This window comes from Aspergillus glaucus (assembly GCF_001890805.1).
Source record: "Aspergillus glaucus CBS 516.65 unplaced genomic scaffold ASPGLscaffold_1, whole genome shotgun sequence".
Classification (NCBI taxonomy): Eukaryota; Fungi; Ascomycota; class Eurotiomycetes; order Eurotiales; family Aspergillaceae; genus Aspergillus; species Aspergillus glaucus.
Genome location: NW_019170453.1, coordinates 825,534 through 852,563, shown reverse-complemented (window position 1 = coordinate 852,563; position 27,030 = coordinate 825,534). Strand labels below are relative to the sequence as shown.

At 50.2% G+C, this 27,030-nt stretch overlaps 13 protein-coding genes across 13 annotated transcripts; 6 read left to right on the top strand and 7 right to left on the bottom strand.

Moving 5' to 3' along the window:
• Positions 1-562: 562 nt before the first annotated feature.
• ASPGLDRAFT_41244 (zinc-dependent alcohol dehydrogenase family protein) lies at positions 563-1,858 on the top strand. Its single transcript, XM_022545368.1, has 4 exons — positions 563-738; positions 805-1,194; positions 1,258-1,704; positions 1,762-1,858. Exons 1-4 carry the CDS (start codon positions 577-579, stop codon positions 1,804-1,806), a joined length of 1,044 nt encoding a protein of 347 aa, XP_022405943.1. The 5' UTR covers positions 563-576; the 3' UTR covers positions 1,807-1,858.
• Positions 1,859-1,984: 126 nt separating this feature from the next.
• Positions 1,985-5,694, top strand: ASPGLDRAFT_139637 (putative raffinose synthase protein Sip1). Its single transcript, XM_022541683.1, has 2 exons — positions 1,985-2,277; positions 2,331-5,694. Exons 1-2 carry the CDS (start codon positions 2,071-2,073, stop codon positions 5,205-5,207), a joined length of 3,084 nt encoding a protein of 1,027 aa, XP_022405942.1. The 5' UTR covers positions 1,985-2,070; the 3' UTR covers positions 5,208-5,694.
• ASPGLDRAFT_115909 (uncharacterized protein) lies at positions 5,272-6,722 on the bottom strand (the record flags this gene model as incomplete). The annotated part of the gene is made up of 3 exons (XM_022539724.1): positions 5,272-5,865; positions 5,917-6,114; positions 6,165-6,722. The coding sequence occupies 3 exons, from the start codon at positions 6,720-6,722 to the stop codon at positions 5,272-5,274; spliced, it is 1,350 nt and encodes a 449-aa protein (XP_022405941.1).
• Positions 6,723-7,229: 507 nt separating this feature from the next.
• On the bottom strand, positions 7,230-8,702 carry ASPGLDRAFT_62821 (FAD-binding oxidoreductase; the record flags this gene model as incomplete). Its single annotated transcript, XM_022548582.1, has 4 exons — positions 7,230-7,342; positions 7,389-7,788; positions 7,818-8,392; positions 8,459-8,702. The coding sequence occupies 4 exons, from the start codon at positions 8,700-8,702 to the stop codon at positions 7,230-7,232; spliced, it is 1,332 nt and encodes a 443-aa protein (XP_022405940.1).
• Positions 8,703-9,543: 841 nt separating this feature from the next.
• ASPGLDRAFT_78482 (YeeE/YedE family protein) lies at positions 9,544-11,276 on the top strand. Its single transcript, XM_022549967.1, has 2 exons — positions 9,544-10,254; positions 10,309-11,276. Exons 1-2 carry the CDS (start codon positions 9,967-9,969, stop codon positions 11,017-11,019), a joined length of 999 nt encoding a protein of 332 aa, XP_022405939.1. The 5' UTR covers positions 9,544-9,966; the 3' UTR covers positions 11,020-11,276.
• A 505-nt stretch (positions 11,277-11,781) lies between these two features.
• Positions 11,782-12,791, top strand: ASPGLDRAFT_41237 (interferon alpha-inducible IFI6/IFI27 family protein). Its single transcript, XM_022545367.1, has one exon. The coding sequence runs from the start codon at positions 11,984-11,986 to the stop codon at positions 12,488-12,490; it is 507 nt and encodes a 168-aa protein (XP_022405938.1). The 5' UTR covers positions 11,782-11,983; the 3' UTR covers positions 12,491-12,791.
• A 90-nt stretch (positions 12,792-12,881) lies between these two features.
• On the bottom strand, positions 12,882-14,114 carry ASPGLDRAFT_78480 (cell envelope integrity protein TolA; the record flags this gene model as incomplete). The annotated part of the gene is made up of 3 exons (XM_022549966.1): positions 12,882-13,544; positions 13,607-13,997; positions 14,050-14,114. The coding sequence occupies 3 exons, from the start codon at positions 14,112-14,114 to the stop codon at positions 13,164-13,166; spliced, it is 837 nt and encodes a 278-aa protein (XP_022405937.1). The 3' UTR covers positions 12,882-13,163.
• A 273-nt stretch (positions 14,115-14,387) lies between these two features.
• Positions 14,388-15,733, bottom strand: ASPGLDRAFT_41235 (uncharacterized protein). The gene is made up of 3 exons (XM_022545366.1): positions 15,044-15,733; positions 14,848-14,992; positions 14,388-14,782 (listed from the first exon to the last, which is right to left on the bottom strand). Exons 1-3 carry the CDS (start codon positions 15,656-15,658, stop codon positions 14,598-14,600), a joined length of 945 nt encoding a protein of 314 aa, XP_022405936.1. The 5' UTR covers positions 15,659-15,733; the 3' UTR covers positions 14,388-14,597.
• Positions 15,734-15,827: 94 nt separating this feature from the next.
• ASPGLDRAFT_223236 (glutaminyl-peptide cyclotransferase family protein) lies at positions 15,828-17,478 on the bottom strand. The gene has a single exon (XM_022543169.1). The coding sequence runs from the start codon at positions 17,313-17,315 to the stop codon at positions 16,128-16,130; it is 1,188 nt and encodes a 395-aa protein (XP_022405935.1). The 5' UTR covers positions 17,316-17,478; the 3' UTR covers positions 15,828-16,127.
• Positions 17,479-17,489: 11 nt separating this feature from the next.
• ASPGLDRAFT_53958 (uncharacterized protein) lies at positions 17,490-18,665 on the top strand. The gene is made up of 3 exons (XM_022548053.1): positions 17,490-17,858; positions 17,917-18,075; positions 18,130-18,665. Exons 1-3 carry the CDS (start codon positions 17,609-17,611, stop codon positions 18,543-18,545), a joined length of 825 nt encoding a protein of 274 aa, XP_022405934.1. The 5' UTR covers positions 17,490-17,608; the 3' UTR covers positions 18,546-18,665.
• A 194-nt stretch (positions 18,666-18,859) lies between these two features.
• Positions 18,860-19,503, top strand: ASPGLDRAFT_21408 (putative histone h1.3.; the record flags this gene model as incomplete). Its single annotated transcript, XM_022543094.1, has 3 exons — positions 18,860-18,958; positions 19,036-19,343; positions 19,413-19,503. 3 exons carry the CDS (start codon positions 18,860-18,862, stop codon positions 19,501-19,503), a joined length of 498 nt encoding a protein of 165 aa, XP_022405933.1.
• Positions 19,504-19,622: 119 nt separating this feature from the next.
• Positions 19,623-23,836, bottom strand: ASPGLDRAFT_161481 (mismatch repair ATPase MSH6). The gene is made up of 4 exons (XM_022542482.1): positions 23,344-23,836; positions 23,237-23,287; positions 23,006-23,177; positions 19,623-22,950 (listed from the first exon to the last, which is right to left on the bottom strand). The coding sequence occupies exons 1-4, from the start codon at positions 23,686-23,688 to the stop codon at positions 19,853-19,855; spliced, it is 3,666 nt and encodes a 1,221-aa protein (XP_022405932.1). The 5' UTR covers positions 23,689-23,836; the 3' UTR covers positions 19,623-19,852.
• Positions 23,837-23,987: 151 nt separating this feature from the next.
• ASPGLDRAFT_41232 (tyrosine--tRNA ligase MSY1) lies at positions 23,988-26,672 on the bottom strand. The gene is made up of 6 exons (XM_022545365.1): positions 26,613-26,672; positions 25,904-26,557; positions 25,676-25,829; positions 25,334-25,620; positions 24,927-25,272; positions 23,988-24,872 (listed from the first exon to the last, which is right to left on the bottom strand). The coding sequence occupies exons 2-6, from the start codon at positions 26,224-26,226 to the stop codon at positions 24,159-24,161; spliced, it is 1,824 nt and encodes a 607-aa protein (XP_022405931.1). The 5' UTR covers positions 26,227-26,557; positions 26,613-26,672; the 3' UTR covers positions 23,988-24,158.
• Positions 26,673-27,030: the final 358 nt, after the last annotated feature.

Sequence of the window (27,030 nt, the reverse complement as noted above, 5' to 3'; positions counted from 1 at the left end):
GGTACAGCTGCATCTGCGAGGCACATTCAGCTGCGTCGATCAGTAGCAATTGTAGTCATACCTCGCACCCGCACGAAGAGCGATTTGCTGGAAGTAAGCATCGCGATTCGAGAAATCATTCTTTGTCGTGTTGAAGAAAAAGGAATGAAGAAGATCACGATGGCAGGGTGCTACACGTGATTTGCCTTTTTTGGAACTTCAACAACAAGCTAAACCGCCACAATGCCAGGCGCTCTGACCATATCGGACGCCAATTCCTCCGTTTCCTCCCATACCTGATTCAGAGAAAGTCTCCCGAGTTCTCCCAGAGCCCACTGACCACCGAAACGCGTGGAAAAAGTAGCCGTTGGGGTCAATTATTAATGCCGGAGAATGATCACCCTGGAAACACTGCCAAAACGGTCCAAGACAGCGCCGGAGATGACTCGGGGACCACCTTCGGCCTTAATAAGCATGTCGTCACTGCGAGTGGAGCTTGTATAAAAGGTTACATAGATGCCCCTCCATTGAGACTGAGTTCACCGCTGCAAACTTCCAATTTACAATTCCTCACGGAGTACTACGATATATACAACAATGGCGCCCGCAAAGACACAAACATGGACCGTCCTGGACAAGGAGAACGGCTTCGATAGCCTTACCTTTGGTGAAGCGGACGTCCCCAAGGTCGGCGAGAATGAGGTGTTGGTCAAGTTCTACGCGGCCTCGCTGAACTACCGTGATCTGATCATTCCCCAGGTGCGTCAATTGCTATAGCATCATAACTTGACACACTCTCGCATACTGATATGTTTTATTCTCTAGGGAATGTACCCCTTCGCCCTCAACTTCCCGGTCGTCCCCGGTTCCGACGGTGCTGGTGAGGTCGTTGAAGTCGGACCCAAGGTCGCGCAATTCAAGCAGGGTGACAAGGTGGCTACCCTGTTCAACCAAGGTCACCAGTACGGTCCCATCGACATTCCCGCTGCCCAGACCGGTCTCGGTGGTGTCATTGACGGTACTCTGCGCCAATACGGTGTTTTCAACGAGAACGGCCTCGTCAAGACCCCCAAGAACCTCAACTACCTCGAGTCGAGCACTCTTAGCTGTGCCGCTCTTACCAGCTGGAACGCTCTGTACGGTCTGAAGCCATTGAAGCCGGGTGAGACTGTTCTGGTGCAGGGAACTGGTGGTGTTAGCATGTTCGCATTGCAGGTAGGCTTCTTTTCTCATTCCGTTTACGTCAATTCGCTAATACTGGTTTCTTCCTGGTTATAGTTCGCTAAAGCCGCCGGTGCGACCGTCATTGCCACTACCTCTTCTGAAGCGAAGGCCCAGAAGCTGAAGCAGCTCGGTGCCGACCACATTATCAACTACAAGTCCGACCCCAACTGGGGCGAAACGGCCCGCAAGTTCACTCCCGACAGCGCGGGTGTTGACTACATTATCGAGGTTGGCGGTACTGGCACCCTTGCCCAGAGTTTCAAGGCCATCAAGTTCGAGGGTGTGATCAGCATCATCGGTTTCCTTGGTGGTGTTAACCCCCAGGGCCAGCCCAGCATCCTTGACTCGTTGAGCCACATCTGTACCGTGCGGGGTGTCTACATTGGCAGCAAGGCCTTGATGAACGACATGGTCAAGGCCATTGAGGCCAATGATATTCGCCCGGTGGTTGACGAGAAGGTCTTCACTTTGGAGCAGGCCCGTGAGGCTTATGAGTACATGGTGAGTCTAGTTTTCTTAGATCTGCTGCATGCGGGGTATGTGCTAACAGTGATGTAGTGGGCTCAAAAGCACTTTGGCAAGTTGGCCATCAAGATCAACTAAATAGCTTGCGATGAATTAATGCCATGAGTATATAGTTACGAATAATAAGCATACTACTTTTATATGTAAACAGCCACGGTCTCTATATACCAATTCACCTGCAGCTGCAGGACTACAACCCCGCATTGCCACCAAAATGCATCACAACACCATCATCCGGGACATCTCCCTACACTCTCGTCACTGTTATAGACTCCATTGCCTACCATTTCAATTCAATTTATATAGAAATAAATTCCCATATAAACCATAGAACTGCCCCTGATGCAGGTCAACACCACCGAACCATCCTCCCTCCCCATTCTCGGGCCTCAACCTCAAAAACAACAGAAGAAACCAGCATCGCAGCTACGCTTCATCCGTCCAGCACAGATGAGTCTCTTTGCTCGAGTATCTTGCTATCCACCGCTGGGACAGGTAACATGTCCGCAAAGGATCCAGAAAGCTTTGGAGCTGGAGAAGGATGATACGGTGAGTTGCCCCATTGTTTACTACCTGCTAAAGGATAGTGCTAACGTAACTAGCTCCGATTCACTGTCGTCATTGAATCAAGCGTCTCATTCCCAGAACAACCATGGGAGGCCGAGGTCTGGCATAACATCACCACAACCCCTGCTACCAGCACCACCACAACCTACAGCAGCAACACCCCTAGCAGCGCACCAGAATGGAAATCCCTCCCTCTCCGCAAAGCCCCCACAACCAGCGCCCCAATGCTAAACGCCCAAAAGGGAGAATACAACTACTACCGCTCCGTCTTCACAGAGGAAATCACCCTCCCGAATCAGGGAGGCTATGCGCAGTTCACAGTCAAGTACCGCTCCGGCCCCAATGCCCCTTGGCAATGGGTTAATCAGCAAAAGCCAGAGGAAGTTAGGAATGGGGAGTTGGTGTTTGCGCCGAGGGATCAGAGCGCGCTTGCTACTGCTAATACTGCGGCGGCGGGTGCTGCTGCGGGTGGTGGTGGTGGTGGTGGTGGTGGTGGGGGCACGTCGGGGACACAGTCTACTCCATCGTGGTACTCGGCGCCGACGCCTTCGTATTCGACGCCTTCGTATTCGACGCCATCGGCATCATCGACTGGGGGTAGAAGTGAACTGGGGAAGTACTTTGAAAATCTTTCGTCAGAGGTCGAGGTTGAGTCGCGCGTGAGTGAAGCTGTTAACTCGGTGCTATGGCAGGTATCTGGGGGTGTTCCTCCGGCTACAGAGACAGAGTCTACGATTAAAGAATTCATTCTTGGTGTGCCGTCGTCTGTTGTGCGGAATTTCTCGCTGGTGCGGATATGGACGCCGTGGTTGGGGCCGAGGCATGGGAGGAAGACGTTCCAGTTGACGGAGGATGCGGTTTTGTGTTCGTTTTTGAGAACGGATGGGACGCATCTTGTTCTTTTGGGTGTTTCTGGTGTTGATCATATGTTGACGCTGTTTCAGTCCGGTGATAAGGGAGAGGTTATTGTCAAAGCTCAGAGTGACAATACGGAGACGACCAAGTTTAAGGTTCTGGCTGCTGTTGCTTATGATTTTGAAGTTGCTATGGGTGCGGTGATGTATGAAGCGCGAAAGCTGGTCCGGGTCGCTAGCCAGGAGAATGAAGGCGAGAAGAAGGACGAGAAGAGCGAAGAAAAACCAGAGGAGGAAGAACGTCCGTCGAGCTCAGCATCACCTACAGGAGACGACCTTGTTATGGTTGAAAAAGACCCCAAAGTACAATGGCTAACGGAGTGGTACGACGGTTTGACATACTGTACCTGGAACGGCCTGGGTCAGAACCTGACAGAGGAAAAAATCCTGCACGCCCTAGACGCGCTCAAGTCTCACGGCATCAAGATCGTCAACCTCATCATTGACGATAACTGGCAAGCATTAGATAACGAAGGCGACTCGCAATTCAAGCGGCGCTGGACGCAGTTCGAGGGCAACCCTCGCGCATTCCCAGAAGGACTCAGACAAACCGTCCAAGCCATTCAACAGCGTCAACCAAGCATTGAGCACATCGCTGTCTGGCACGCACTTTTCGGATACTGGGGCGGTATCTCGCCTAACGGCGACCTCGCCCAGCGCTTCAAGACAAAAGAAGTCAAAATCAAAGACCCAGCCGCCGGAGCGCCACTACCCCACGCCTTCGACAACGGCATCATGCTCGCCATCGAACCAGAAGACATCCAAACCTTCTACGACGAATTCTACTCCTACCTAACCTCCGTCGGCATCGACTCCGTCAAAACAGACGCCCAGTTCTTCCTCGACCTACTAGCAACCCCCGAAGACCGCCGCCGCTTCATACCCTCCTACCAAGACGCCTGGTCCATCGCGTCCCTGAAACACTTCAGCACAAGATCCATCTCCTGCATGTCAACCTTCCCCCAGGCAATCTTCCACTCTCAACTCCCCACAAACAAACCATCCATCCCCCTCCGCAACTCAGACGACTTCTTCCCAGCAATCAAAACAAGCCACCCGTGGCACGTCTTCTGCAACGCCCACAACACCCTCCTCACCCGCTTCCTCAACGTCCTCCCAGACTGGGACATGTTCCAAACATCCCACCCCTACGCCTCCTTCCATGCAGCCGCACGCTGCGTCTCCGGCGGCCCCATCTATATCACCGACGAACCAGGTAACCATGACCTCGCCGTCCTCAACCAAATGACCGCCCCAACAACCCACGGCACAACAGTCATCCTCCGCCCCAGCATCGTCGGCCGCGCAATGGACATGTACCACGACTACAACGAAGGCCACGTCCTCTCCGTAGGCACATACACAGGCCCAGCACGCACAGGAAGCGGTATCCTCGGCCTGTTTAACGTCCAAGATTCAGAATCCTGCAAACTCGTCTGCCTGCGAGAATTTCCGGGTATCCACGAGGGTTCTAACGGGCGGTACGTCGTCCGCGCGCATACCAGCGGCCGCGTCAGCGACCCCATGCACCCCGCCGACGAAAACTCCCTCGTCATGGCCGAACTAGGCCAAAGGGGCTGGGAAATCCTAACAGCCTACCCAACACACTCCTTCACACTACGCGGAAGTCACGGCTGCGGCTCCGGCACGAGTAACCTCACGCACGTCGCCGTACTAGGACTACTTGGTAAAATGACCGGCGCGGCGGCGATAGTAAGCTACGATGTGTTTATTGTCGAAAACGGACGTTTGCGATTCGATATCGCGCTAAAGGCGCTGGGGACGCTGGGGATTTATTTCTCGGATTTGGAGGATCATAGTATTGCGAGAAATTTTATGGTGATGGTTTCTGGGAAGGCGGTGCCGAGGAGAACGGTTTGGAAGGAGGGGGGTGAGGGGAGTAGGGTTTTGGCGGTTGATGTGTTGGGTGCGTGGAGGGGGATGGGGTTGGATAGTGGGTGGGGGAATGAGGCTGTTGTGCAGGTTTTTGTTGGTTGATTCCTTTCTTTATAGACTGTAATAGACTGAAGGCATATTAGAGTAATTATCATAGAAGAATGCATCATTCCAATACAGCTCTCCAGCCCTGTCTTGGTATAAAGCCTTGCACTCCTTCATCCTCGAGAACTTCTCTCCTTAATCTTCCCGTAACCACACTTCTCTCTATCTCAGGACCCCTGACATAGAACGGTTCAAAGCCCACCAACTCCCCCATATCTAGATCCTTCTTCCGTACCCATCTCTTCTTCCTCGGCTCATACTCAAACCCAGAATTAACACGGTCTAGCGTGATGAACCATCTTCGTTGGTGAATGGAGCCGATTGTATTTGTTGAGCCGGGGTAGGCGTTGTCAAGGCGAATTTGGTAGTCCGATTTTTCGTAATCCAAGTCGGTTTTTGTGTTGGGTTCTGCGGGTTCGGGATTAGATTGTGTTGTTGATAGTTGATATGTTTGCTTAGACGATGGTGATGACGGTGGTGAAGGAGAAGAATCAGAAGAGGTAAGGGTGGATTGACTCTGTAATCTTGGTCGAGTGCGCCTGCACCGTTTCTGAGGTAATCGAAGTGGTGCTTGGTGTGTGGTTTTGTCTTGTCGTAGGATGATGGTGTAGTTTGGTGGTAGACGGGTTCCATGTAGTCGTAGACGGATTTTACGCTTCAAATGATCAATATTTGATGGTTCCATGTAATCATGGCCAGGACTTACATTCTGAAACGCCTCACAGAGCTTCTCACTCTCGCTCCTATGCTCTTGCACAGGACTGTCACTGTCTTCGCTAACAGAACGCGAATCGTCCGTCTCCGGCATGGTTGATTCCATCTGATAGGGCAGCACTTCATACTCCCCAGTATCCCATATAACCATGCTCCCTGTATTAGGACTCGCTGTCTCAATGAGATGATTCTATCATTCCACATCAGCCTGGTCCAACTGTTAACATCAAGGGAGCATACCCAAAAACAATGCACCCTCGTCTCAGTCGCATTCCGATTCAACCGTCGACTATTCGGATCGCCCGGTAATCCATACATAACCGACCAGCTAACAGAACTAGACTCTGAGAACTGTAGCCGGAGATCATAATGTGGTCCTGCGATGGGGTGATCATGTTGATGGACCACGAAATGTCTCCCATGGAGTCGTTCGTTGCGGCGGTAGAGATCCTTCCAGTCTGATATTTGGAGACGGGGTATGTCGGATGATGTTGACGGACGAATGCACTGGCTAAGATGCGAGGAGAAGATGCTCAAATGATCTGAAACTTCGACTTGGCCGGCTTCAATTGCTGCTAGGTTTGGTGGTGAGTTTGATGCTACTCCGGTGATATTCGTGCCTCTTTGGGCTATCGCTGGTGCCGCTGGAGGTTGTTTTTCAGGGCGAGAACGTCGTCTTGGAGGAGAGACAGGAGCATCCAGACTGGTGATAGTTGGCAGTTTTCCATTTCTCTCGTGGCATTCTTTCTTTGCTGAAGAGCTTAGTATCTCCTCGTCCACACTCAGGGCGCGTTTCATGATAGTGGTGTTCGAATGATCAACCCAGTCTGCTAAATGCCAACTCGTCTTGGATCATATATCCCTGTCAACTCATTGCCGTTTTGTCAACAGTTTCTTTGACGGGCACGAAAGGTGAGAAATGGAAGGTTTTAGATAAAACTTCCAATTGTATCCTCGGTTATTCCGTACGATGTGTAAATACGTTGCGAGATGAAGAGCTCCAAGGTGTGTCCCTTCTTTCTCTCTGTCAATCATGTGACGTCATGCATCATGTGACATTCTATACCTGTGCCGATAATTGATGTGAGATTTGAGAGCATGGATAAGAGACTCTCAATTTTAGGACTGACAGATATAATGGTGTTGGGCATATGTGTTGGAATTCCACTACTTATTCCACCAGTCGAAGCGGGTGTAGGAACAATCCCCAGTCATGTTGGTTCTATGAATACGCTGGGTTTAGGTTGAATATTAATGCTCTGATGTAGAAATAAGGCTTTCGCTCTTGCCCTGAACTCCTGCCCATCATAAATCCTGCTTTCTCAGCTTCACACTCTGAGGATTATGGAAAACATCATCCGGATCAATAGCCGCCTTAATCCTCTCCAATCTGGGCAAATTAGTCCCCCAATAACGCTCTTGAGAGTCCGTCATCAACGGATCCACGTAGACCCGGATACGCACGCGTATTGGCACTGGGTACATCCTGCGCAATGAGATTGTTGATTCCCTCCAAGAATCCAATAGTCGTATTAGAGACAGGGCCCGCTAAGTTGATAACATAGGATTGTAGCCAATATAGCGTATCGCGGTGAGCATAGGCAGTTGCATTGTTGGGAACGTCACCTGTGGCTCCCGATTGTAGGTCGAAGTAAACGAGCCATAACAGTGTGCCTTTGTCAGTGTTGTCGAGATAGTCAAAGAGTTTTTCGAAGGTCGATTGAGACATGAGACTGTCTCGGGTAAATGCCATTGATTTGGCATAGAAGTGAAGCGGAATTCCGCCAAAAATGCCTAGGGCAATCTCTTCCACTGCATGACCTGTCATGCCTAGCCAATCGGTTAAGACATCAATTTTTCCCGGCTTGCAAAGTGGAAAGCGGTCCGCGAGACCAAGGTCGTCGAATTCTTCTTTAGAGCCATAGAAGTCGCCGGTGAGAAGCATGCCATGATCGAGGCGAATTTCCGAGAAAGATCAGGGTCCGAGATGAAATCCTGCCAGTCTGCCAGAATTCTGGCTCGCTCAGTTGTATTTCCCAAGATGAGTTCATAGGTATACTGCACAGCGACACCCGGTGCTGGCTCAGTGCGTACCTTGAATTCCGTAACGATTCCAAAACTAGCAGCAGCGCCTTTGATCGCAAATAAAACATCCTGGTTCTGTGTGTTCGATGCCCGGACAATGCTGGAATTGGCCAACACGACCTCGACTTCTTCGACGTGATCCAAAGAGCTTCCCCATTGTCGCGCGGTTGGTCCCAGACCTCCGATGGTGAAATGGCCACCGACACCGACTTGGGGACAGACTCCGTGCGCCATGGCCCTCTTGCCGTTGTCGTAGAGTTTGTGGGTGACTTCATCCAGCAACATTCCTGATCCTATTGAAGCGGTGTATGTAGATTCGTCCATCGAGAATTGTTTGAGATCTTTCAGATCAACCACGATCGCGCCGTCCGTGCCTCCGAGTCCTATCGTAGAAGCGTCTCAAATTAGTCGAGTGTTGTCAACGACCCTGGGCAGGAACTCAAACGTACCGTGATTACCATAGCTATGACCTCCACTTCTGGACTGTACTTTGTAGTCATTATTCGCTGCACATTTGACAACATTGGCGACCTGCGCTGTTGATTGCGGGACGGTGATTGCAGCTGGCACAATGGGGAGGTCGAGGTTGTATGGATTCGCGTCGATGGTTCCGGCTTCTGGGAATTTCACACGAGCCAAGTTGTTTCCTAGAGCAGCCAGGAGGCAGGCTCGGATAATTGTATTGTTGCTCATTTTGCTGTCTCGTTCTCAATGATAGATTGGGGGTATTTATAAAACTGATAAGGATGTCAATGGATGAATGAGCAACTTTCCCCAATCAGGATAGAAATAAATAAATACCCCGATACTCCCGCTCCCTAATCCCTACACATCAAATGACCCGTCCGCTTGATAGCGCAGAAAAGTAAGAGGGTCCTATGAGCTTCTAGATTGGTGGGCTATGGAAATATCAAAACATGTGATAATTATAAACTGTTTCAGCATGGACTATGCACTTGTCCTCTGCGTGAACATACGGTTACCTCCGGGGATTCTGTAGTAGATATCAATTCAGCAAAATACCTGTATCAACTGCCACAACCTCGTGCAGAAAAGGAGCCCAGGGGAGTCATCCAGAAGACAGATTCGTGGGTATCTACTCCATCCTTCATGATTAAAGTGTCCCGAATGCGCCTCGGATGTGTCAGTCGATGGCATGGGACGACAGAGAACCAATAAACACCGCAGTCCATTGTTATACAAGGTAAGGTATCATCTTCTGATGCCAGGTCCGCAGACTTGCTCTCCATTGGCCATCAATGGCTAGTAATATCCTCCCCAGACTCGAGTGTGACAGGTTACAAACCGTGCCATTATGCGTGCCACCACCACGAGTAAGATAGTGTCACCTTGTGCACTAGGGTGGACGTGTGTCCTGGGCGGTGCTACTAGAGATACAAGTAGCATAGAGTTGGAGAAGACTTCCCTGGTGCAGACCCCGTGACCTGGGTGATAGGGCTGCAGCTCCCCCGTGATACCCATGTGACCCCGCTAGCCTCGTCTTCTTTGTTTCATTTTCCTCCTCGCGCTTTTCAATCTTCATTCTTACCTTAATCTGTCCATTTTCTCTCGGTTCGATCTCTTTATGCATTTGACTGATGATACATGATCTTCAGGCCCCACTGTTTTATTTGAGATAATGCCAGCAAAGCATGACGCCATGAATTCTCCGAGATCTCCCAAGTCCCTTGCGGAGGACTATGAGAGCAGCGGAGGTGTCAATTCAAGTGGAACCAAGATACCTCGCAAATCACGAAGTTAGTTTAATCGATAGCGGCGAGGACACCGATCCATGGAACCCGTTCTCCTTCGGGGATCATCGCTATGGTCCCCGAAACCGTCATCGGCGACTCTCCCTTTCTTCACGCCGAAAAATCAACGTACTATGAGTACAACTCGACACTTGTTTGCACATTGGGGATATTGTGATTGAATGGCTTGAATCGGCTATCGCATAATGTTCACCCCGGTCCACACCTCCCTAGGTGCCCTCCTGCTATTCCAAGGCTCCTCGGGCCTCCTACTACACAACGGAGCCGTTTTTGGAATCTCCTCGCTTCTCGCAGGGAGTGTTTTCAACCCGAATCGCTATAACCTGCCTATAATCGTGGGCCTTGTGTCGAGTGCAGTCCCGATTTACTGGTTCGCCCCGTCGTTGTTACCGACGTATCCCGCCGCTCCGAGCTCGTGGGCTTCTATAGCATCTACATTGGGTGTTGGATTTTTGTTGGGATGGGGAACTAAGGTGAGTAAACTATGGACAGATGAGGAGGCACTGGCTGACAAGTGTTCTTTGTAGAATGGCCGTGGTTGCACTTCAGGCCACATGCTCTGTGGTCTCTCTCGCCTATCCCCTCGCTCGTTAATCGCAACAGCTGTCTTCTTCATCACTGCCCTACTCACAGCAAATTTCGTCAACGGAGGCCAAAACATTCCTGCCTGCGCAAATGGCATCCCCTGCTACACCCCGCTCTACCCATCAACCCTCGAACTCGGATTCATGGCAGCCGCAACTATCCTCACCGGCATCACTAACTGCTTCATTGTCCCCAAGTCGCTTAACCGATCGGAGGAATCCCAGACGGCCTTTTCGTATCTGGCGGGTCTGGAGTTTGGTCTGGGCTTGTTTATTTCCGGAATGGCCGATCCCGCGAAAGTACTCCGATTCTTTGCGTTCCTTACGGATCCTTCCCGTTTCGATCCTTCGCTCGCTCTGATCATACTATTTGGGATTGGCCCGTCGCTTATCACCTACTTATCTGCGAAACCCGGACAACACGGAGATAAAGATGACGGGAAGCCTTCCAAGCCAACTCTCGCTGAACAATGGAAACTTCCTACTGCTACTGTGGCGGATATTGACTGGCGGTTCGTGACTGGAGCTGTGACATTCGGGCTCGCTTGGGGATTACGTGGTGTATGCCCGGGACCTGCAGTTTTGCGAGCGGTGTTGCAGCCTACTTGGGGTGTTGTAGAGATGGCGGGATATATGTTGGGAAACATGGTGTAAATGGAATTGGATCATCAGTTTCATTATTAGGGGAGGTTTGGCCCGATATCATATGCCCTCCCCCGCAAAGAAGGGGGGAAATCATTAAATACATCACTGCTATATATACAGTCTTCCGCACTTTTGTACATTACTTTTACTTCTTTGCAGCATTCTTGCCCTTTTTGGGGCAGCTCTACTCCCTGCCTTTCTGCTGCTCTGTGGTCTGTCTGTACTGTATACAGTTTTCCTATTCAGTATTCAATGTACTAATTGCTCTATTGTGAAGATTACAAGTGTAGCTCAAGCGATGCTTTACATTTCAGATTAGAGCTGTTTGAGAAGCATATAAAGGTCTAGGGTAATCGGAGTCTCACAAGAAATCCTTCCAGGCCACGGCGTCGAATACGGACAAACCCCAAGATCTCCTGGTTCATTCCCAACATCATCCTCATCAACAAAGCAGTCCATTTGTCTTCTCAACTCATTTCTCTATCTCTTGCAGCTTCTCGGGGCTTTCAGAGCGGAAGCGGCGATGGAGAACTTTGTGGTGACTACTAAAATGTGGGGTAACCGGGTCTACCCCGGAACTGGATAGATGATATGCCCTAATTTCGTTATGAATTTGATGGCATGTTCATTCCGATATTCCTGGACTGGCATGCTTCCTTTCTCTGGAACAATTAATGCTGTGATACTTGCGGTATTTTGACTGGTCCACAGTCCACCAAGAGCATATGTTTACTCAATGAACCTCGCCGGGCTCCACGAAGTATCTCATTTACAAACGATCTAACCCATAGCAATATGCTTTATATCAAGCACGACATAACGTGTCTTTGTCTAATCACGTGGTCGATGCATGTTGAATCACGTGTAGGTATTCTTTTAAGCGCCGAACAACACAGCATACAGCCCCTAATTCCTTACAACGCCGAGTTTCCGAACATAAGGACATCTTCCCTTCCAAACCTGAAAGCCCAAAATGTCATTTCTAATCTCCATCCTCCCCTGCCTCTTCGGTGACGCCGCCGATACAGCAAGCCTGACAACAACCACTGACCATGCCGCGTCCAACATCATCACTGCCATCCTAACATCCCCTACAACCATCGAGCTCCACAAAAGCGTCAACGAACAAGTCACCGCAACCGGCTGGACCGATTCCCTTGTCGAAGCCATTCTCCGAGGCTTAACGGCTGCCGTTGAAGCTGGCGCGGCCTTGGCTCGTCCCGCTGCTGACGCCTTGAAAAAGGCCACCGATGCAGCTATCGATTTTAAAAAGGAGCACCCTGTTTACGCAACCTTGATTGCGCTGGGGATCCTGTTCGTCTTGCTGCCGTGGGTGTTGGAGGTGCTGGGATTTACAGAGTCGGGTGTCGCTGTGGGTTCATGGGCGGCGAGGTGGCAGCATACCTATGAGGGATATGTGCCTAAGGGGGCGTTGTTTGGATACTTTCAGAGGATGGGGGCGAAGTGGCATTGGTTTTAATAGGACATTGGGGCCATTGTTGACGCGTGGAAGATTATTGATAAATATGGTAGCTTGTTTATGATGAGGAATCAGGGGAAATAAGATCATCCATTCATATCTTCACCAATCTGTCAGTATACTGATACACCGTACAGTACTATATAGTCCTTCGGCTTCTAATTCAGGACTGTGGTAGCCAGTCGGGACACATGATGGAGGATAATAATGGATTGAAATACAGACAGGGCATCATTATTGCTGCTCTTTTTGAACATCGAGCTGTTGGCTTTTCAAGTGCCTGTCTACTATGCCAAACAAAAAGACCTTTTATTCAAAGACATAACATAAAACGTAAATGCCGGTCTCTTGAATATTTGTTTCACTGGCAGTCTTCAATTTCCAGATGCTCACTCGCTTTTTCCTTATGTTCTGTTTCTTCGAGTCTTGCCATGGCCTAAGACTAACTCCTTCATATAATATCCTTTGAAGTTAACTCAATTCTTTGACCTATTCCTCTCTTCGACTTTCTCTGCTCTTTGGGATTCCGCATTCTTCTTTTTCTTCTTTGCTTTCTCGGCTTTCTGTGCCCTTTTTGCTTTCGCATTTCCCTCTTGCTTTCTCAGCTTCCTCGGTCCTTTTTGCTTCTGCATTTCCCTCTTGTTTCCTTAACTCCTCGGCTTTCTCTGCACTTTCAACTTCTGCATTCCCCTTTTGCTTTCTCGTCTCTCTCTGCCTTTCTCGCTGCCGCATCTTCCTCTTGCTTTTTGAATCTTTCAGCTTTCTCGATCTTCTTTCGCTCAGCCTCTTCTTCCTGTTGCTCAACTCGACGCAAACGTACATCTTTTGCCCTTTTTGAGTCTTCGAAATCTTCAGCCGCCTTCGCAATATTGAAGGCTTTTCTCTGTGCGGCTATCTTCTGATCCTCGAGACCACGTTTCATATTGACTTCTTTCTGTTCCATTTTCGGAAGGAGTGGTATGCATTCTGGCTTGGTCTGGGCCACTGGATGACCCTGGGATGCCATTATCCCGTCGTTGTTGATTTCCCAAAATGTTTGGATGATTTCGTTTAACTTGAGTATGCTTGTTAGTCTTCTGCTCTCGCTTTAGCAAAACGAATCAGCTTCATGCTCACAGGGTTGTTGAATGATTTTTTGAATTCTTCATTTCCCAGTCGTTGCACAATCTTCAAAACGTCAAGAGCATCATTCGCGTAACTCCTAATCGTGTAGGCGCTTGGGTGTACCCGATGAACAGCGGAATTTCGGATTCGGCGAACACTCTGCAACTTGGTACAGAAAGACTCTCGTTCCTCCTCAGATACACCATGGTCACGGAAGACACGTTTATTGTGGAAACAAAAGTATTCAGTAAACTTCTCACTGAGCTGGGTCAGCTCTGCTTCCTCGGGGCAAGACCAGTGACAGTCAACAAGAAGCTGTGGCGCGTGAGTTTTGCAGAATTGATAAAGAAAGTATTCTAGTTGGTTTTGCCATTTGGACAGAAGTCGATAGATAGCAAGGAATCTACTACATATCAATGATGAGTATCAATTGGCTATTCTTATAGGTAGCGTACCTGTCCTCGTCATTCTGAAGGCTGGCAATATCATTATCGCCAGTGGCAGTACTTGTCGAGTCCATAGCATACTATGAATTGAAACATCGCAGGATTGACGCATCTTCAGAGAATTTCGATCCATCAATACATCTTTAAATTTATAGAGACGCCATTTTCGTCAACTTGACACCGGGCGCCCATGCTGCCCATGGATCGCTTCCGCCGATTTCTTTGGTTCACCACCGCTAATTCGCTGAAGTTTGTCGAGCGATACAAGAAATCCAGGATAATTATGAGGCAATTGTGAAAGATGCCCAGAGAATTCGCACACACACATGGCAAATCGTAGGCTACACTAGTACATGCCTTTGGAATGCTACATCTTGTCACCTTAAGCCAGGCGCGTTGTAGTTGTCTCTGATTCGCAAATGATACAAACCCAAGCCATTCCATTTGATCGGTTGCGGCAGGGTTAGGACTCATTCTAACCTGGTTGTGCAAATTGCTCACGACTCCTTAGCACCCATTTAAACGCACCTCACTATACCCAATCCCACTGTCCTCAATCAAAACATCGACTTTACCCATGCCACTCCACCACTAGCACCCACTGCGACAGCACCACCAGCCTGTACAACTCCATTCACAACGGCGAGCCCAGGGCCACTGGCTCCAGCACTCTGAAGAAGCGAAAACAAGCTATTAACTCCGACGTTCCCAATGGTACCGTGTATGGCAGCAGCGGCCGAGCCTAAATTCATTTAAATCCCTATTAGACTCGAACAGGCAGGAACATGTACATATCTCAATACTTACCACCCTTGACTCCAGTAGCAGCAAACCCTGCTGAAGATAGAATCGGCGCAGATACTATGCCTGGAGCAACAACAGCCATAGCACCCCCAACTCCAGCAACCGCGCAAACAGCTGAACCGGGGTTCTTAACACTCCACTGAGCAGCCTGGTGCAACATTAGCATCTGGTGGCATATAAAGTGAGGAGTTTGACGGACATTGCGGGTTACTTTTTCTGCTTTTCCCCACGCTTGTGGGCCGTGAGTTGCTACACCATTGCGGACGCTGTGGGTTACTTCTCCTAGTTTCTCCCACACTGGCGGGCCGTACGCTGCTGCAACATTGCGGACATTGTCGGTTACCTCACCCAATCTCTCCAGCATTGGTGGTCCGTAAGCTGCTGCATGATTATGGACATTGTGGGTTGCCTCTTCTATTTTCTCCCACACTGGCGCTGCTGCACCATGGCGGACGTTGTTGGCTACCTCACCCAACTTTTCCAACATTGGCGGGCTGTAAGCTGCTGCACCATCGCGAACATTGTTGGTTACCTCATCCAATCTCTTCAACATTGGTGGGCTGTAAGCTGCTGCACCATCGCGAACATTGTTGGTTACCTCACCCAATTTCTCCAGCATTGGTGGGCCGTACGCTGCTGCACCATTGCGGATATTGTCGGTTACTTCTCCCACTCTTTCCCACATTGGCGGACCATAGGCGCCACTACCGGCGGCAAGGAATCTGGATAACGGTTTCGGGAGGTTAGATGACGAACTCATATCCGCAACCGTTGATGCCGCGAGAAATGAAGCTAGCGATTCGAGTAAATGCATTTTGTGAGAGGTTGTTGGTGCGGAGGATGTGGAAGAGGGAGTAAATATGGCGTACGAGTGAATTAACAACCCTACCCCGCCACATGCCAGCGTCAACCTGCATACCTAAAAATAGTTGAGCCGCGCAGGATCCAACTTATGTAACCATTCAAGGCTGTTCAAAGCTGGCGCTAATTTTTGGTGTTGGAAAAAGTACTAACAGCTCAAGCCAGCAGCATAACTACACAAACCGCCAGGGTATCAGGCCAAGGATTGACAGGCGTAAATGAGCATGATCTGAAATTATTGTGATATATACTTCAATGTTGGGAGGCTGACTGCAATAGGCACTACTGTTCAAAGCTGTGAATTAATCAGATTAGCATAGTTCACTGTATATATAATTGGCCAGTCATGTATATAATATATACAACGGTTAAAGAAGATAAAAAGAGGTTTATATTCGGCAAAAGAGCAAGAAAGGAAAAGCTTACAGCTCAGTCTTGTCCCAGTCATCGCTCGCAGAGCGTTTCCCATTACCTCGCTTTCCAGAAGCAGGTTCGAAAAATCCCTCCAGCTCCATCCACTCCGCCGCAAATGCCGTGACGAGCATGCTCCAATCCTCGACGGTATTCATGTCCAGATTCTCAGCATTGTCATCCATGGTATGCCAGACCTTGGGGAATCCCTTGAACGGTGCAGCATCGATAAGATGCAGGATTTCTACTCCACGCTGAAGGAATGGAACATGGTCGTCTTGTATGCCACCGTATGTCTTGAGGGTGTGGTCATCCTTCGAGCCGTCGATGAACCACCGCTGGCTATCGGCCGATTTGAACTGCTTGAGATCCCGAAGACGCTGCTCTATGGTCGCGAGGTTTTGATAAGCCCAGTGCGTGGTCTGGTAGTAAGACTGCACGGCCGGATCCTTGGAGCCCAGAAGATCCAGAAGGACGAAAAGGGAAATCGAGTTCAACGGGGTCTTGAATGACGACATAGCGGGATTCACTTCATTATCCCAATACTCCGCTAAGGCGCGCGACCCGTACAACGAATCAGTAGCAGTCCATTGAACGAATGCCTCCTCTCCATCCAACAGTATTATCTGTATCCCCTTCTGCTCCTCCAGCGACGCATCCGCATGACCCTCTGCCTCCATCTTCTCCCATTTCCGCGTCAAAGCTTCGTCAATGCTCCGCATGGCATGCATAATCATAGCGCACGGCGCAGCACTATCGATCGCCCCAATAAAACCCTCCGGCTCGTATTTACTATCGTAATGCGCGACCAACGTAAGCCGTCCTACATCTCCCACGGCAGTCCATGGCGGGTCCCGCGCTGCGATGAAATTGACGAACGGGACTTCCTTGCCTTTCGAAACTGGTGTTTTTTGTGTTGAATTCTGATATTCAACCCTCCATTTGGGTAAACTTGTCCGGAAGAAGTCCGCAAAGTGGTTTAAGACGGCGGTGTGACCTGAGGTCCCGGGGACACGAGGTATGAGGATAGGAGATAGGAGGGCGCCGGAGTTGATATCGAAGTCATTATTTGGTCGGGGGAGGGATTTCAGGGTTTCGTCGGTGAGAGACTCGTAGGCGTGTCCGGGGAGTATCACGGAGAGCAAGAAGATAGCTATCAGTAGAATTGGCCGTAGGAGGCCACCGTAAGCCGACGACATGGCGAGTTAGCAGGGCAATCGAGAGCTGTTCATGGCCCGGAGCTCCCGTCAGTCAAAGAGAGGATATTAGACGGGCTCAAAGGGCAATATGTATCATATGGACGTGTCAAGTCGAGAGTATGAAGGGAAGAGAGACACCGAATGTTGATACAAAGCACAAGCGCCAAGCCTCCGCGGTCACGGGGAAATCCGCAGTTTCGCGGTGGAGGGCGTTTCTTTTCCGCGCTTCATTCTCCAGAAAATCGATTTCCCCTCTGTATTGGATCAATTGGGTTGCGATTTATCTATTCAGAATGTCCAGTATGCGCCCAACCCTCCTGTTACTTCATCCGCAATTAAGCACGTTACCCCGGGCTGTGCGGAGAGATCTCAGCAGCCGACTGTTTGCCCGCTTAAAGACGACGACGAATTCTCCTGCTCCAAAGACCCCTCGAACACCAAAGGAAGAAGCTCCGCTGTTGAAGACGAAAGATGGCTCCCCAGCTGGCCTGCGTACTCCGGCAACATCCCCGGCCGCACATGCAAAATCCGCTATCCGACGAGGTACGAATGACGGACATCTATAAAGCTTGGACTTCATGTTGATTTGCGTCTCGTATAGGACCACCGGAGCGCATTCTAATCTACCATGGAGGAACGGGACGGACACTTTTCCTGGGAATGCTACGACTCACCACGATCTTCCTCTTCGGCGCATCCTGTCTCCTCGTTGCGCCGGCCTTTGCCGCTGATGAATACCCGTGGTACCTAGCTCCTGCTGGTAAGCACCCATGCCCCCGATCTCCTTGGAAATGCAAGCTGACACTGGTCTTAGTGGTCGTCGGAGGCACAATCCCCATGCTCTTCGTCGCCTACACCTCCGCCCCATTCGTCAACTTCGTCCACCTAGCCCTCCCCGTCTTCGCCCGTCGCTCGCGCGAACAAGCAATCCAATACGCAAGAAACCTCCCCCCTACCGCTACCCTCTACATCAACACCATGAAATTCACCACTATCCCCCGCCAGACAGAAGTGCGAGTGGGCGATCTCGTTGCGGACAAAGCGTTGCTACGGCCCGTGAGCTTTCGGAATCAGAAACCTGCTCCGCTGCCCTGGTGGAAGGGAAGCACGTTAAAACAGTTCTGGGCGACGGAGGAGAGTCAGCCGGGGAGGCAGTCTACGACGTTTTATCCGGAGCTGTGGGAGCATGTATACAAGCAGATACAGAGCAATGTGCCAAAGAAACGTTGAATGAATATAATGGATCTCTTCGCTTCCTAGTAGCGCATAGGAACACATTCACAGTTTCAGTGCTGGTGAATACAGGTCTACCCCAGTCTTTGTGTTTTAGCCTGGGGCTTCATTCTTTTTGATTATTCACTGAATGACACAGAGTACTACTCAATCCTGCTCTTTCACCATGGGCACATAGTATTTCCTGAATTCCCTCTTCTCCTCCACTTCCTTAACACGTCCCACCGTCCCCCCGCTCAACTATATGAGAAAACTGCGAACCCTACAATTCTAACCCCCTTCTCCCTTCCTGACCTCCAAAACTACCAAACATGTCCGGAAGAGCCAAATCCGATGCCACGCTGGGCTTGTCACCCAGCGAAACAAAGCTCATGCTCCTGGCCGGCTATTTCGCGAGCGAACAGCAAAAGGTCTGCCTCTCTCACCAACCCACCCATCTTCATCAACCACATCCTAAATGAGAACCCTGACCTAACAGCCAAAGCAGATGGACTACGAAAAGCTCGCCCAGATGTCTGGCTACAAGAATGGCGCCACTGCGAACACTGTCTACCGTAACGCAAAGCGCAAGTTGGCTGAATATATCGCTACGAATCCCGCCAATGGCGGTGGTGCGAGTAGTACCCCCGACGATACGCCCTCTGCGACTCCAAAGAAAGCACCTACCAAGCGCAAGACTGCCGCCAAGGGTGGTGAGGATAACAGAAACGGTGGTGTTGAGGAATCGCCCACCAAGCAAAAGAAGCAGCGAACTCCCGCGAAAGAGGCTAAGGTGAAGGAGTTTAAGGATGAGAGGTATATTTTCATTAGTGTTGATTCACATACTCTTGTTGGGATACATAGCTAACCGCGGGTGATTGATAGTGGTGACGAGCCTAGTACTCCCTCCGCGCGACCTTTGAAGATGGAAGATGAGCTGTTTCCGTATGTCAAGTTGGAGAATTGTGCGGCTTGAGTTGTCGTCGCTGGGTTTTCTTGGGATTTGATACGAGATCGTGTCTTGATATTTCCAATAGGGTTGTGTTGTTTTTGGTCACCAATAAGTGGATATTTATGTTGGAAGGGAGGTTATGTGAGCTCAAAGGATACTTTCTTCATGCGGTTCTGAAATCAGAAACATATCGTTTAACACGTTCTATTCTGATTCCCTGGTATACATGGCAATATAACGGACATGGCTCAAATACGAGCAGATTAGGACCCTAGCACGAACAACTGCAGAAAGTGACTTCATACCCAGCACCGTACTCCGAAATCATTTCAAAACCAATCAACATAACAAACCAGACGGACCATGATTATAATCACAAAGCCTCAATAGCCTTGCGCAGAACCTCCAACCCAGCATCAGAAATCTCCTCGTTACCCTCACCCTCACCCTCACCCTCGCCAGTCGACTCCTTCAGAGCCCAAGCAACATCACTCCACCAACCTAGACCAATGGACCCACCACCCTTGCGACGCTCCAAATCCTCCTTGAGACGACTGGTATGCTCCCACTGCTTAGCAGCATCCTCCGCGCATTCAATAATCTTATCGGGAATACCGCACATCGCAGCACAGTGCATACCGAAACTTCCCTCCGCGACGCCATTTTCCAGTTTGTACAGGAAGGTGATGCGTCTCTCTTGGTCGTCGACGTGGATCTTCATACGCTTGGGGGATATCTCGGGGTGGTTTTCGAATTCCGCGGCGAGGGAGTGGTAGTGCGTTGCGAAGAAGCCCATGGCGCCAATGTGCGTGGCGACGTGGTGCAGGACGGCTTGGGCGACGGCGACACCATCGTAAGAGCTTGTTCCACGGCCTAGCTCATCGAGGATAACCAGAGAGCGCGGGGTAGCTTCTGCGAGGATCTTCTTGGTCTCGGAGAGTTCAACGAAGAAGGTCGACTGGGCAGCGAAGATGTTGTCGTTGGCGCCCAGACGAGACATGATACGGTCGACCGGGGTCAAGCGGGCAGATTGGCAGGGCAGGTAGCAGCCAATTTGAGCCATGATGACAGCCACGCAGGTCATTCTGAGGACCGTTGACTTTCCGGCAGCGTTGGCTCCGGTAAGCAAGTCGATATTGGGTCTTTCTCCTCCCAATTGCACGTCGTTCGGGATGAAGTCCTCAACGGAAGAAAGCAAGCACGGATGGCGCAGCTCCTCGAATTCAAGAACACTGCGCTCATTGTCGACAAACTCGGGCCGGCAACTTGGCTCGCCCAGGGACGCTGAAGCCTTGGCCAAACTGATCAAACAGTCGAGCTGCGATACGATCTTCACGGCTGCGAGCCAGGTGGCGTAGTGTTCATCAAAGCGTTCATAAAATCGACCAGTGACTTCCTTGACGATATGACTGTGCGTTTCCTGGGCTTCTTGTAGCTTGCGAATGAGAGATCGCAACTCAGGGAAGTAGTACCGCTTGACCTGCTTTGTCGCAGACATCTGGTCCCAGTTCTTGGGAATATTCTTCACCTTGATGGGGACCTCGAGCTGGTAGATTTCCTTTCCATTGTCCCTGTAGCAAATGGCGCTCGAGCCAAGGTCTCGACGTGCCTTCTTCAGAAGGTTATCGAGATCACTGTGCAACTGTTCGACGAACTCCTGAGAGTTGTCAAAGTCTTCCTCGACGCCTGCCTTTGGAACTAGAATGCCGTTCTCCTTGGCTTTGGTGCGGTCAAATGCTGTCTTCCAATACTCAAGCAAGCTGCCCAGGTCAGGCATGGACTTGATGAGCTGTCCAATGACACCTTCGCCAGAACCACTGTCAGTGAGAAGGCTCATTGTGTATTCGATCTGTTCGAATCCTTCCAATACACGCACAAAGTCCTGGGATTTGCAGTTGCCAGCGTGAATGCGGGAGATAAGTCGCTCCAAGTCAGGCATCTTGACCAATTGAGAAGAGAATTGGTCACGAACACTCGGGTCAGCATTGAGAGCATCAACAGCATCTAATCTGGCATTGATCTTCTTCGCGTCCACCAAAGGATGGCAAACCCACTGCTTGAAAGTTCGCTTTCCGAACGGGGTAATGCAGCGGTTCAAGAGCTGGAAAAGAGTACCATCCGAACCACCATCGGTAGAGTTCGCAAAGATTTCCATGTTGATGAGCGTTTGGCCATCTAGGACGAGACTAGATGCCTTCTTGATCGGGTCGTACCAGGCGAAGTTCCCAATGGTGATCAAATCGCGGTCCAGCTTCAGAATACGAAGATACTGCACCATGGCTCCGAACGCAGACATCACCAACTCCTTCTCTCGAGCCTGTCGAAGTGTCTCGGGCCACGCTTGAAGGTTTTCGTCGTCCTGAGAGACAAAGTACTCAGCCGCATCAAGTTCCTTGACAGTAATATCAGCCTCCCAGAATTCCTTTTCGGGCTTCATGTAGTTCCAAATGGTTGTAGGGCCGGTGTTGTTCTTCAGTATGCGCAGCGCCTTCTGGGAGATTGTTGACTTCTCGAGAAGCAATTCCTGCGGGCGGGTCTGCGCGACGAATGTTTCGAATTTGGTCATATCCACATCGTCGACAAACTCAGACAGAGAGAACTGACCCGTCGCGGTGTCGACAATAGCAAGCCCAAAGGCAGGGAGGTCATTAATGATGGCCTCCTTGATAGCGACACAATACACGGACATATCATCCTGGAGCATCGACCCTTCAACCAGGGTACCAGCAGTGAGGACGCAAGACAACTCTCGCTTGATGACCTTGTCTTCCTTCCCACCACTCTTCTTACCATCTCGCTCACGCATCTCCTTACCCAAGGCGGACTCAGATTGGTCCACACGAGCTATCTTGTAGCCTTTGGCCACGAATTGGTTGGCCCAATAATCTAAGCTCATCTCAGGAACACCGACCATGCGCATGTTCACTCGATCAGTGAGCTTGAGATCAAACATCTGGTGACCGATGGTGGCATCGTTCTCATAAAGTTCGTAGAACTTTCCTTTCTTGAAGAAGACAACAGTATCCCAAAATTTTTGTTTGATCTCCCAGTACTGCTTCTCGAAAGGAGAGAATCTGGACCATGCCAGCGGAGGTATATAAAGAGTACGAGGATCGTATTCCGGATGACCAATGGGGTGACCGTCTATATCCCGAAGATTTGCAAGCCATGAGTAACGTTCCTCGGGTTCTTTGAGATGTGCCTTTTGCTTGACGGCGCTGGAAGGACTCTTGGAAGAAGTAGGAGCAGTGCGCTGTTGACGAGGTTCGAGATTGTCCGGATCATACGTCCACTTCACGGTCGTTCCAGATGGAGCATCTGGGACGTCTAGATCTAATTCTTCGTCGGCCGGTGTTGGCTCAAACGGCGGCGGCGATGATTTCGGTGCCTGTCGGTTCGTGGGTCTCTTACGCTTTTTCGACGGCTTTGCGTCCTCATCCGATTCGTCTGCAACTACAAAATCGTCCATTTCTAGATCTGTCAGCACCTTTCAAATGTAGAGTGTGTAAAGAGTGCAAGAACTGACCTTCGTCGGAATGACCATCATCATTTCCATCCTGTTTGAAATCATCATCAATTTCAGGCGAAGTCTTCCTCCTCTTATTAACCCGACTGTTCCTCCGATTGGGGCCAAAGATTTGATCGTCATCATCTTCTCCTTCGGAATCGGACTCGACGTAGTTGACCTGCTTCTTGGACTGGAGAATATGAGGATCAGACGAGGATTACGACATAATGGGCAATCAATTTTACTTACTCGACGTGACGGAGAACCAGAGGCCTTGGGTTGAACAGGACTCGTCTGCAACTAAACGAAACTGGTCAGTTTTCAAACCACCACCACAGCCATAACGCAGAACACACCTGTCCATCTGCACCCTTCTCCTCATCCTCATCAATCCCACCCAAATCACTACTCGGAACAGGCGTCAACTTCTGCGAGAACTTCAGCCCATTCTTCTTCTTTCCCGTCGAAGCCTCCTCCGGAGCGTTCGCCCCCCGGTTCTCTGAGACACATTCTGCCGGCGAAGACGCGGGCTCTGGGCGTCGAGCAGCAGAAGATGGTGTCGAGGGAGATGATTTTTGGAAAAATCCGAGGATAGACTTCTGACTTCTCATGTTCTGCGCGCTGGATGTTGTTTTTTTGAGCGCTGCAGACGGAGGCGTCGCGGTCGTGGGCGAGGATGCGGCGGGGGTTCCTTTGGCCATTGCGGACGATGGAATCAATTAAAGCGTTGGTAAAAGCATCCGAGGATTAAAACAATGCGGTCTAAAATAAGTTCTAGCTTTAGTGCAATGGAAGACTGAAAAACAGACTCCGGTGCTGTGGAGGAAGAGAGATCGCAGGGCGGAGATGTGATCGATAAGGGCGTCGCGCGTCGACGCGTTCAGTGGTTTTGTCCGTGTACTCCGTACCAGGTAGGGTAACTATATGGCATGTCTACACCTGACAGGGCAAAAAATACATATATAATAAAAAAGCCAATAAAATACTACAATATTAACCGATCAATTTATATAATACAAAGACATAGGTCAAGATATAAAGAGAATGAAGGAAAGGAGTAGAAATACGCCATTATGCTATGGTACATGCATTCGGATATGTGCAAAGTCTATAAATACACGAAATCATTCAAAAAAGCAGAGTATCATGTCCTCATTTAGATTTCTTCTGGTCAATTTTCATCCTGTTGTGATTCCCATCCGGGTGCAGTAAGCCCGCGCTCTTTGAATTCTACGTCACTGATGATGTTGACCAGCTTGAACTTCCACTTGCCCAGCTTCAGGATCAACAGAGACTCACCGTGAACGAATTCTGCTGTCTTGTTAGCCGTCCATGGCTTGATGGGCGTGAATGACAACTCATCCGACATGGGCCCGCTCTCGCCTGGGCGGGATCCCACGTATGCTCCCGCACTCTTAATAATGCGGTGGCCTTCACTCTTAGATGACACCAATCCCGCGTGCCACAGGACCCGGTTGAAAGGTTGGTCGTAGACAAGGGACCGCGGAAGAGTGACATTTACAGACGGCATGTTCGAGAAATTGGTTTGGGGGGCGTACTGGTTCCCAGCCTGGGGATTGACGAAGCTCGCTGTGGGGGATCTGAAATGACCGGCTGGTGGTTGTCTCCCGGCTTGAGCCAGAGGAGTCGGCTCAGCTGTCGATTCCCGTGGGCGGAATAGCTGACGATGTTGTACGGATACGGCTTCTGCCTCTTGTCTCCCGTGGATGAGCTCCACAAACTCGAAAGCCAGAGCATGTTGTGCAACACGCTTTGACGGGTCATCTTTCTGTTGCTCCATGATCTTGGAAATCTCTGGTAAAGGTAGGAACGTGAACATTTTCAAGTAGCGTTCAACGACGTCATCAGGAATTCGTACGAAGAACTGGTGGCCATGTCAGTGCTGGTTTGTTGAGAAGGAGGTGGAGGAGTTGCAGACCTGGTATAATTCAAAGGTGGATGTCATGTCCTTATCAAGCCAAACCGCGTTGCCAGCGGATTTTCCAAGTTTCTCGCCAGACGAAGCTGTCAGTAATGGCGTGGTCAGACCGATTGGCCTGTCCACATCCTTTTCAAGACCGTTCCGGTCCTGCTCGTTTGCGGTATTCCTGCTGATGGACTTGACCGCATCCATACCAAAGAGGATATTACCGTACTGATCGGTGCCTCCCACCTGGACCTGGACACCCTTTCTAAACAAAACCCACCAATCCCATGCTTGCATAAGAGGGTATGAGAATTCAGCAAAAGACATACCGTCGCCTTTCGCAAGTCGAGTTTTGACTCTGTACGTTATTAGATGAGCGCATGTTCAGAAACAGCAGACAATCACAGCGATCAACTTACGTGTCTCTGCCCAGCATAGGGCCAAGTCGCATAAAAGCGCCCAAGTCCCGTAGCAATTCAATGAATGATGTTTTGTTCCACCATACGTTATTGTTCACCAGTGACCGCCTCCAGATCCGTTGGGTCTCGTACCCGTGCCTTTGACCGTATCTCTCGATGCTCGCACCCAGCTTCTTCAGTTGCATGTGCATGGCTGCCATGTTTGCCTTGCGGATGGATGATTGTACCTGTTCCCTCCCTTGCAATCTCCCCGTTGGATCACCGACTCGAGACGTGGCACCGCCAAGCTGTACCGGGGTCAGTCAAACTTGCTAAGACTTCCAACACAGAAGGGTCACCGACCAGGAACACCGCGGGTAAGCCCCAGACGTAGGCCCACGCTAGGACCATGAACGGCAACATGTGTCCAATATGCAACGAAGGAGCGGTTGGATCTACACCGGCGTAGAGGCCGACTCGCTTCTCGGTGAAGACTTTGTGTAGAAGATCGCGTTCCCTGAGAAAATTCAAAGTCAGCATGGAGTCCTCGCCCGGAATCAATGAACTGTAATAATTGCATGCTCCACGAACCCGACAACATCATGCAGTAGTTCTCTCTGCTCCAGATGCTGCACAAAACTGAGTCTCTTCCCGGCCTTGATCTCCCCTGCCCATTCTTTCCATTGCTTCTCCGCATCTTTCATTCGCTGGACGTAAGCCTCTGTAATCCATCTTCTTTGCACATGGCGTCCATCCGAGAACAAGACTGGAAGATTCGATTGGGATAATGAGGGCCTTGCCCGTACCGACGCTATCTGCGCATAATGGCGAACTCCGCGGTGGGATAGAGGAAGGTTGAGGGGCCGAGCGGAAAGCCGTGCCGCAGAAGGAAGATATGATATTTGTGGTTTCATGACACCTGAAAGGAAAGGTGTATTCCACCAAATCTCCGGCCTAACGAACGTAATTGACGAGAATCAAGCAAGCCCGAGAAAACCGTCCATTACTTTTCTGCCATCCACCGATAACGATCAACAGTTTTTCCGAAGGAGAATCATTGATGCGGTGCCGCTTCCCAAAGCGGTTAGTGTATAGGGTACCTTAATGCCTCCGGCGTCTTGTCTACTACTCTGTACTATGTCCCCGATCAAACTCGTTTGGTGCATCTTGAGTGTCATTATGGATGAAGATGCATCGGGCTGAGCGCTCAGCTGGAGCTATCGATCCTAGACAACTATGCAGTATCTTGTGCATGGTCAGTAACGGAGTATATATTCACATGAAAACGCCTGCCTCATACTTCTGTCTGCTTCGTGTAAACTACTCACGTTGGACAGTCCCGGAAGAATGCATAGACCAAAGCTCACTCTCGTGACATGCCTCTTTGCATGATTGGCCGAACGTGGCATCTAGGAGTCAACGGCTGCCCAGATCCATTCCTTTAACTCCTTTCTTCACTACAAAATTATCCGGAACGCAGGATATTATGTACGGAATACACCGAGTGGGTATCCAATAAGCTTCACTGGAATCTCAAGCACAGTCTTTTTCGATTTTCATTTCGATCCGTGCCCACCGGGACAGGATGATGAGAGAATTCCGGCCATCAAGTGGTGCCTGGCTCAGTTCGAGGACAGGCCAAAGCAAGGAGAGGAATGCCGTGATGCAATCGCGTGTAGGCGACATATTTTCTGCAGTGGGCGTTACTGTCCAACTAT

Excerpts from the sequence above, each read along its gene's own strand:
- ASPGLDRAFT_41244 (XM_022545368.1), top strand. The coding sequence starts at position 577 with ATGGCGCCCGCAAAGACACAAACATGGACCGTCCTGGACAAGGAGAAC. Across the intron at positions 739-804 it reads GTGATCTGATCATTCCCCAG|GGAATGTACCCCTTCGCCCT; the intron begins GTGCGTCAATTG and ends TTTATTCTCTAG. Across the intron at positions 1,705-1,761 it reads GTGAGGCTTATGAGTACATG|TGGGCTCAAAAGCACTTTGG; the intron begins GTGAGTCTAGTT and ends ACAGTGATGTAG.
- ASPGLDRAFT_139637 (XM_022541683.1), top strand. The coding sequence starts at position 2,071 with ATGCAGGTCAACACCACCGAACCATCCTCCCTCCCCATTCTCGGGCCT. Across the intron at positions 2,278-2,330 it reads AGCTGGAGAAGGATGATACG|CTCCGATTCACTGTCGTCAT; the intron begins GTGAGTTGCCCC and ends TAACGTAACTAG.
- ASPGLDRAFT_78482 (XM_022549967.1), top strand. The coding sequence starts at position 9,967 with ATGTTCACCCCGGTCCACACCTCCCTAGGTGCCCTCCTGCTATTCCAA. Across the intron at positions 10,255-10,308 it reads TGTTGGGATGGGGAACTAAG|AATGGCCGTGGTTGCACTTC; the intron begins GTGAGTAAACTA and ends TGTTCTTTGTAG.
- ASPGLDRAFT_41237 (XM_022545367.1), top strand. The coding sequence starts at position 11,984 with ATGTCATTTCTAATCTCCATCCTCCCCTGCCTCTTCGGTGACGCCGCC.
- ASPGLDRAFT_41235 (XM_022545366.1), bottom strand. The coding sequence starts at position 15,658 with ATGCATTTACTCGAATCGCTAGCTTCATTTCTCGCGGCATCAACGGTT. Across the intron at positions 14,993-15,043 it reads CAGAAAAAGTAACCCGCAAT|GCTGCTCAGTGGAGTGTTAA; the intron begins GTCCGTCAAACT and ends ATGTTGCACCAG. Across the intron at positions 14,783-14,847 it reads TGCTACTGGAGTCAAGGGTG|GCTCGGCCGCTGCTGCCATA; the intron begins GTAAGTATTGAG and ends AAATGAATTTAG.
- ASPGLDRAFT_223236 (XM_022543169.1), bottom strand. The coding sequence starts at position 17,315 with ATGTCGTCGGCTTACGGTGGCCTCCTACGGCCAATTCTACTGATAGCT.
- ASPGLDRAFT_53958 (XM_022548053.1), top strand. The coding sequence starts at position 17,609 with ATGTCCAGTATGCGCCCAACCCTCCTGTTACTTCATCCGCAATTAAGC. Across the intron at positions 17,859-17,916 it reads AAAATCCGCTATCCGACGAG|GACCACCGGAGCGCATTCTA; the intron begins GTACGAATGACG and ends CGTCTCGTATAG. Across the intron at positions 18,076-18,129 it reads GTGGTACCTAGCTCCTGCTG|TGGTCGTCGGAGGCACAATC; the intron begins GTAAGCACCCAT and ends CACTGGTCTTAG.
- ASPGLDRAFT_161481 (XM_022542482.1), bottom strand. The coding sequence starts at position 23,688 with ATGGCCAAAGGAACCCCCGCCGCATCCTCGCCCACGACCGCGACGCCT. Across the intron at positions 23,288-23,343 it reads AGAAGGGTGCAGATGGACAG|TTGCAGACGAGTCCTGTTCA; the intron begins GTGTGTTCTGCG and ends AGTTTCGTTTAG. Across the intron at positions 23,178-23,236 it reads CTGGTTCTCCGTCACGTCGA|TCCAAGAAGCAGGTCAACTA; the intron begins GTAAGTAAAATT and ends CATATTCTCCAG.
- ASPGLDRAFT_41232 (XM_022545365.1), bottom strand. The coding sequence starts at position 26,226 with ATGAAACCACAAATATCATATCTTCCTTCTGCGGCACGGCTTTCCGCT. Across the intron at positions 25,621-25,675 it reads GCTTACCCGCGGTGTTCCTG|CTTGGCGGTGCCACGTCTCG; the intron begins GTCGGTGACCCT and ends ACCCCGGTACAG. Across the intron at positions 24,873-24,926 it reads CCACCTTTGAATTATACCAG|TTCTTCGTACGAATTCCTGA; the intron begins GTCTGCAACTCC and ends CATGGCCACCAG.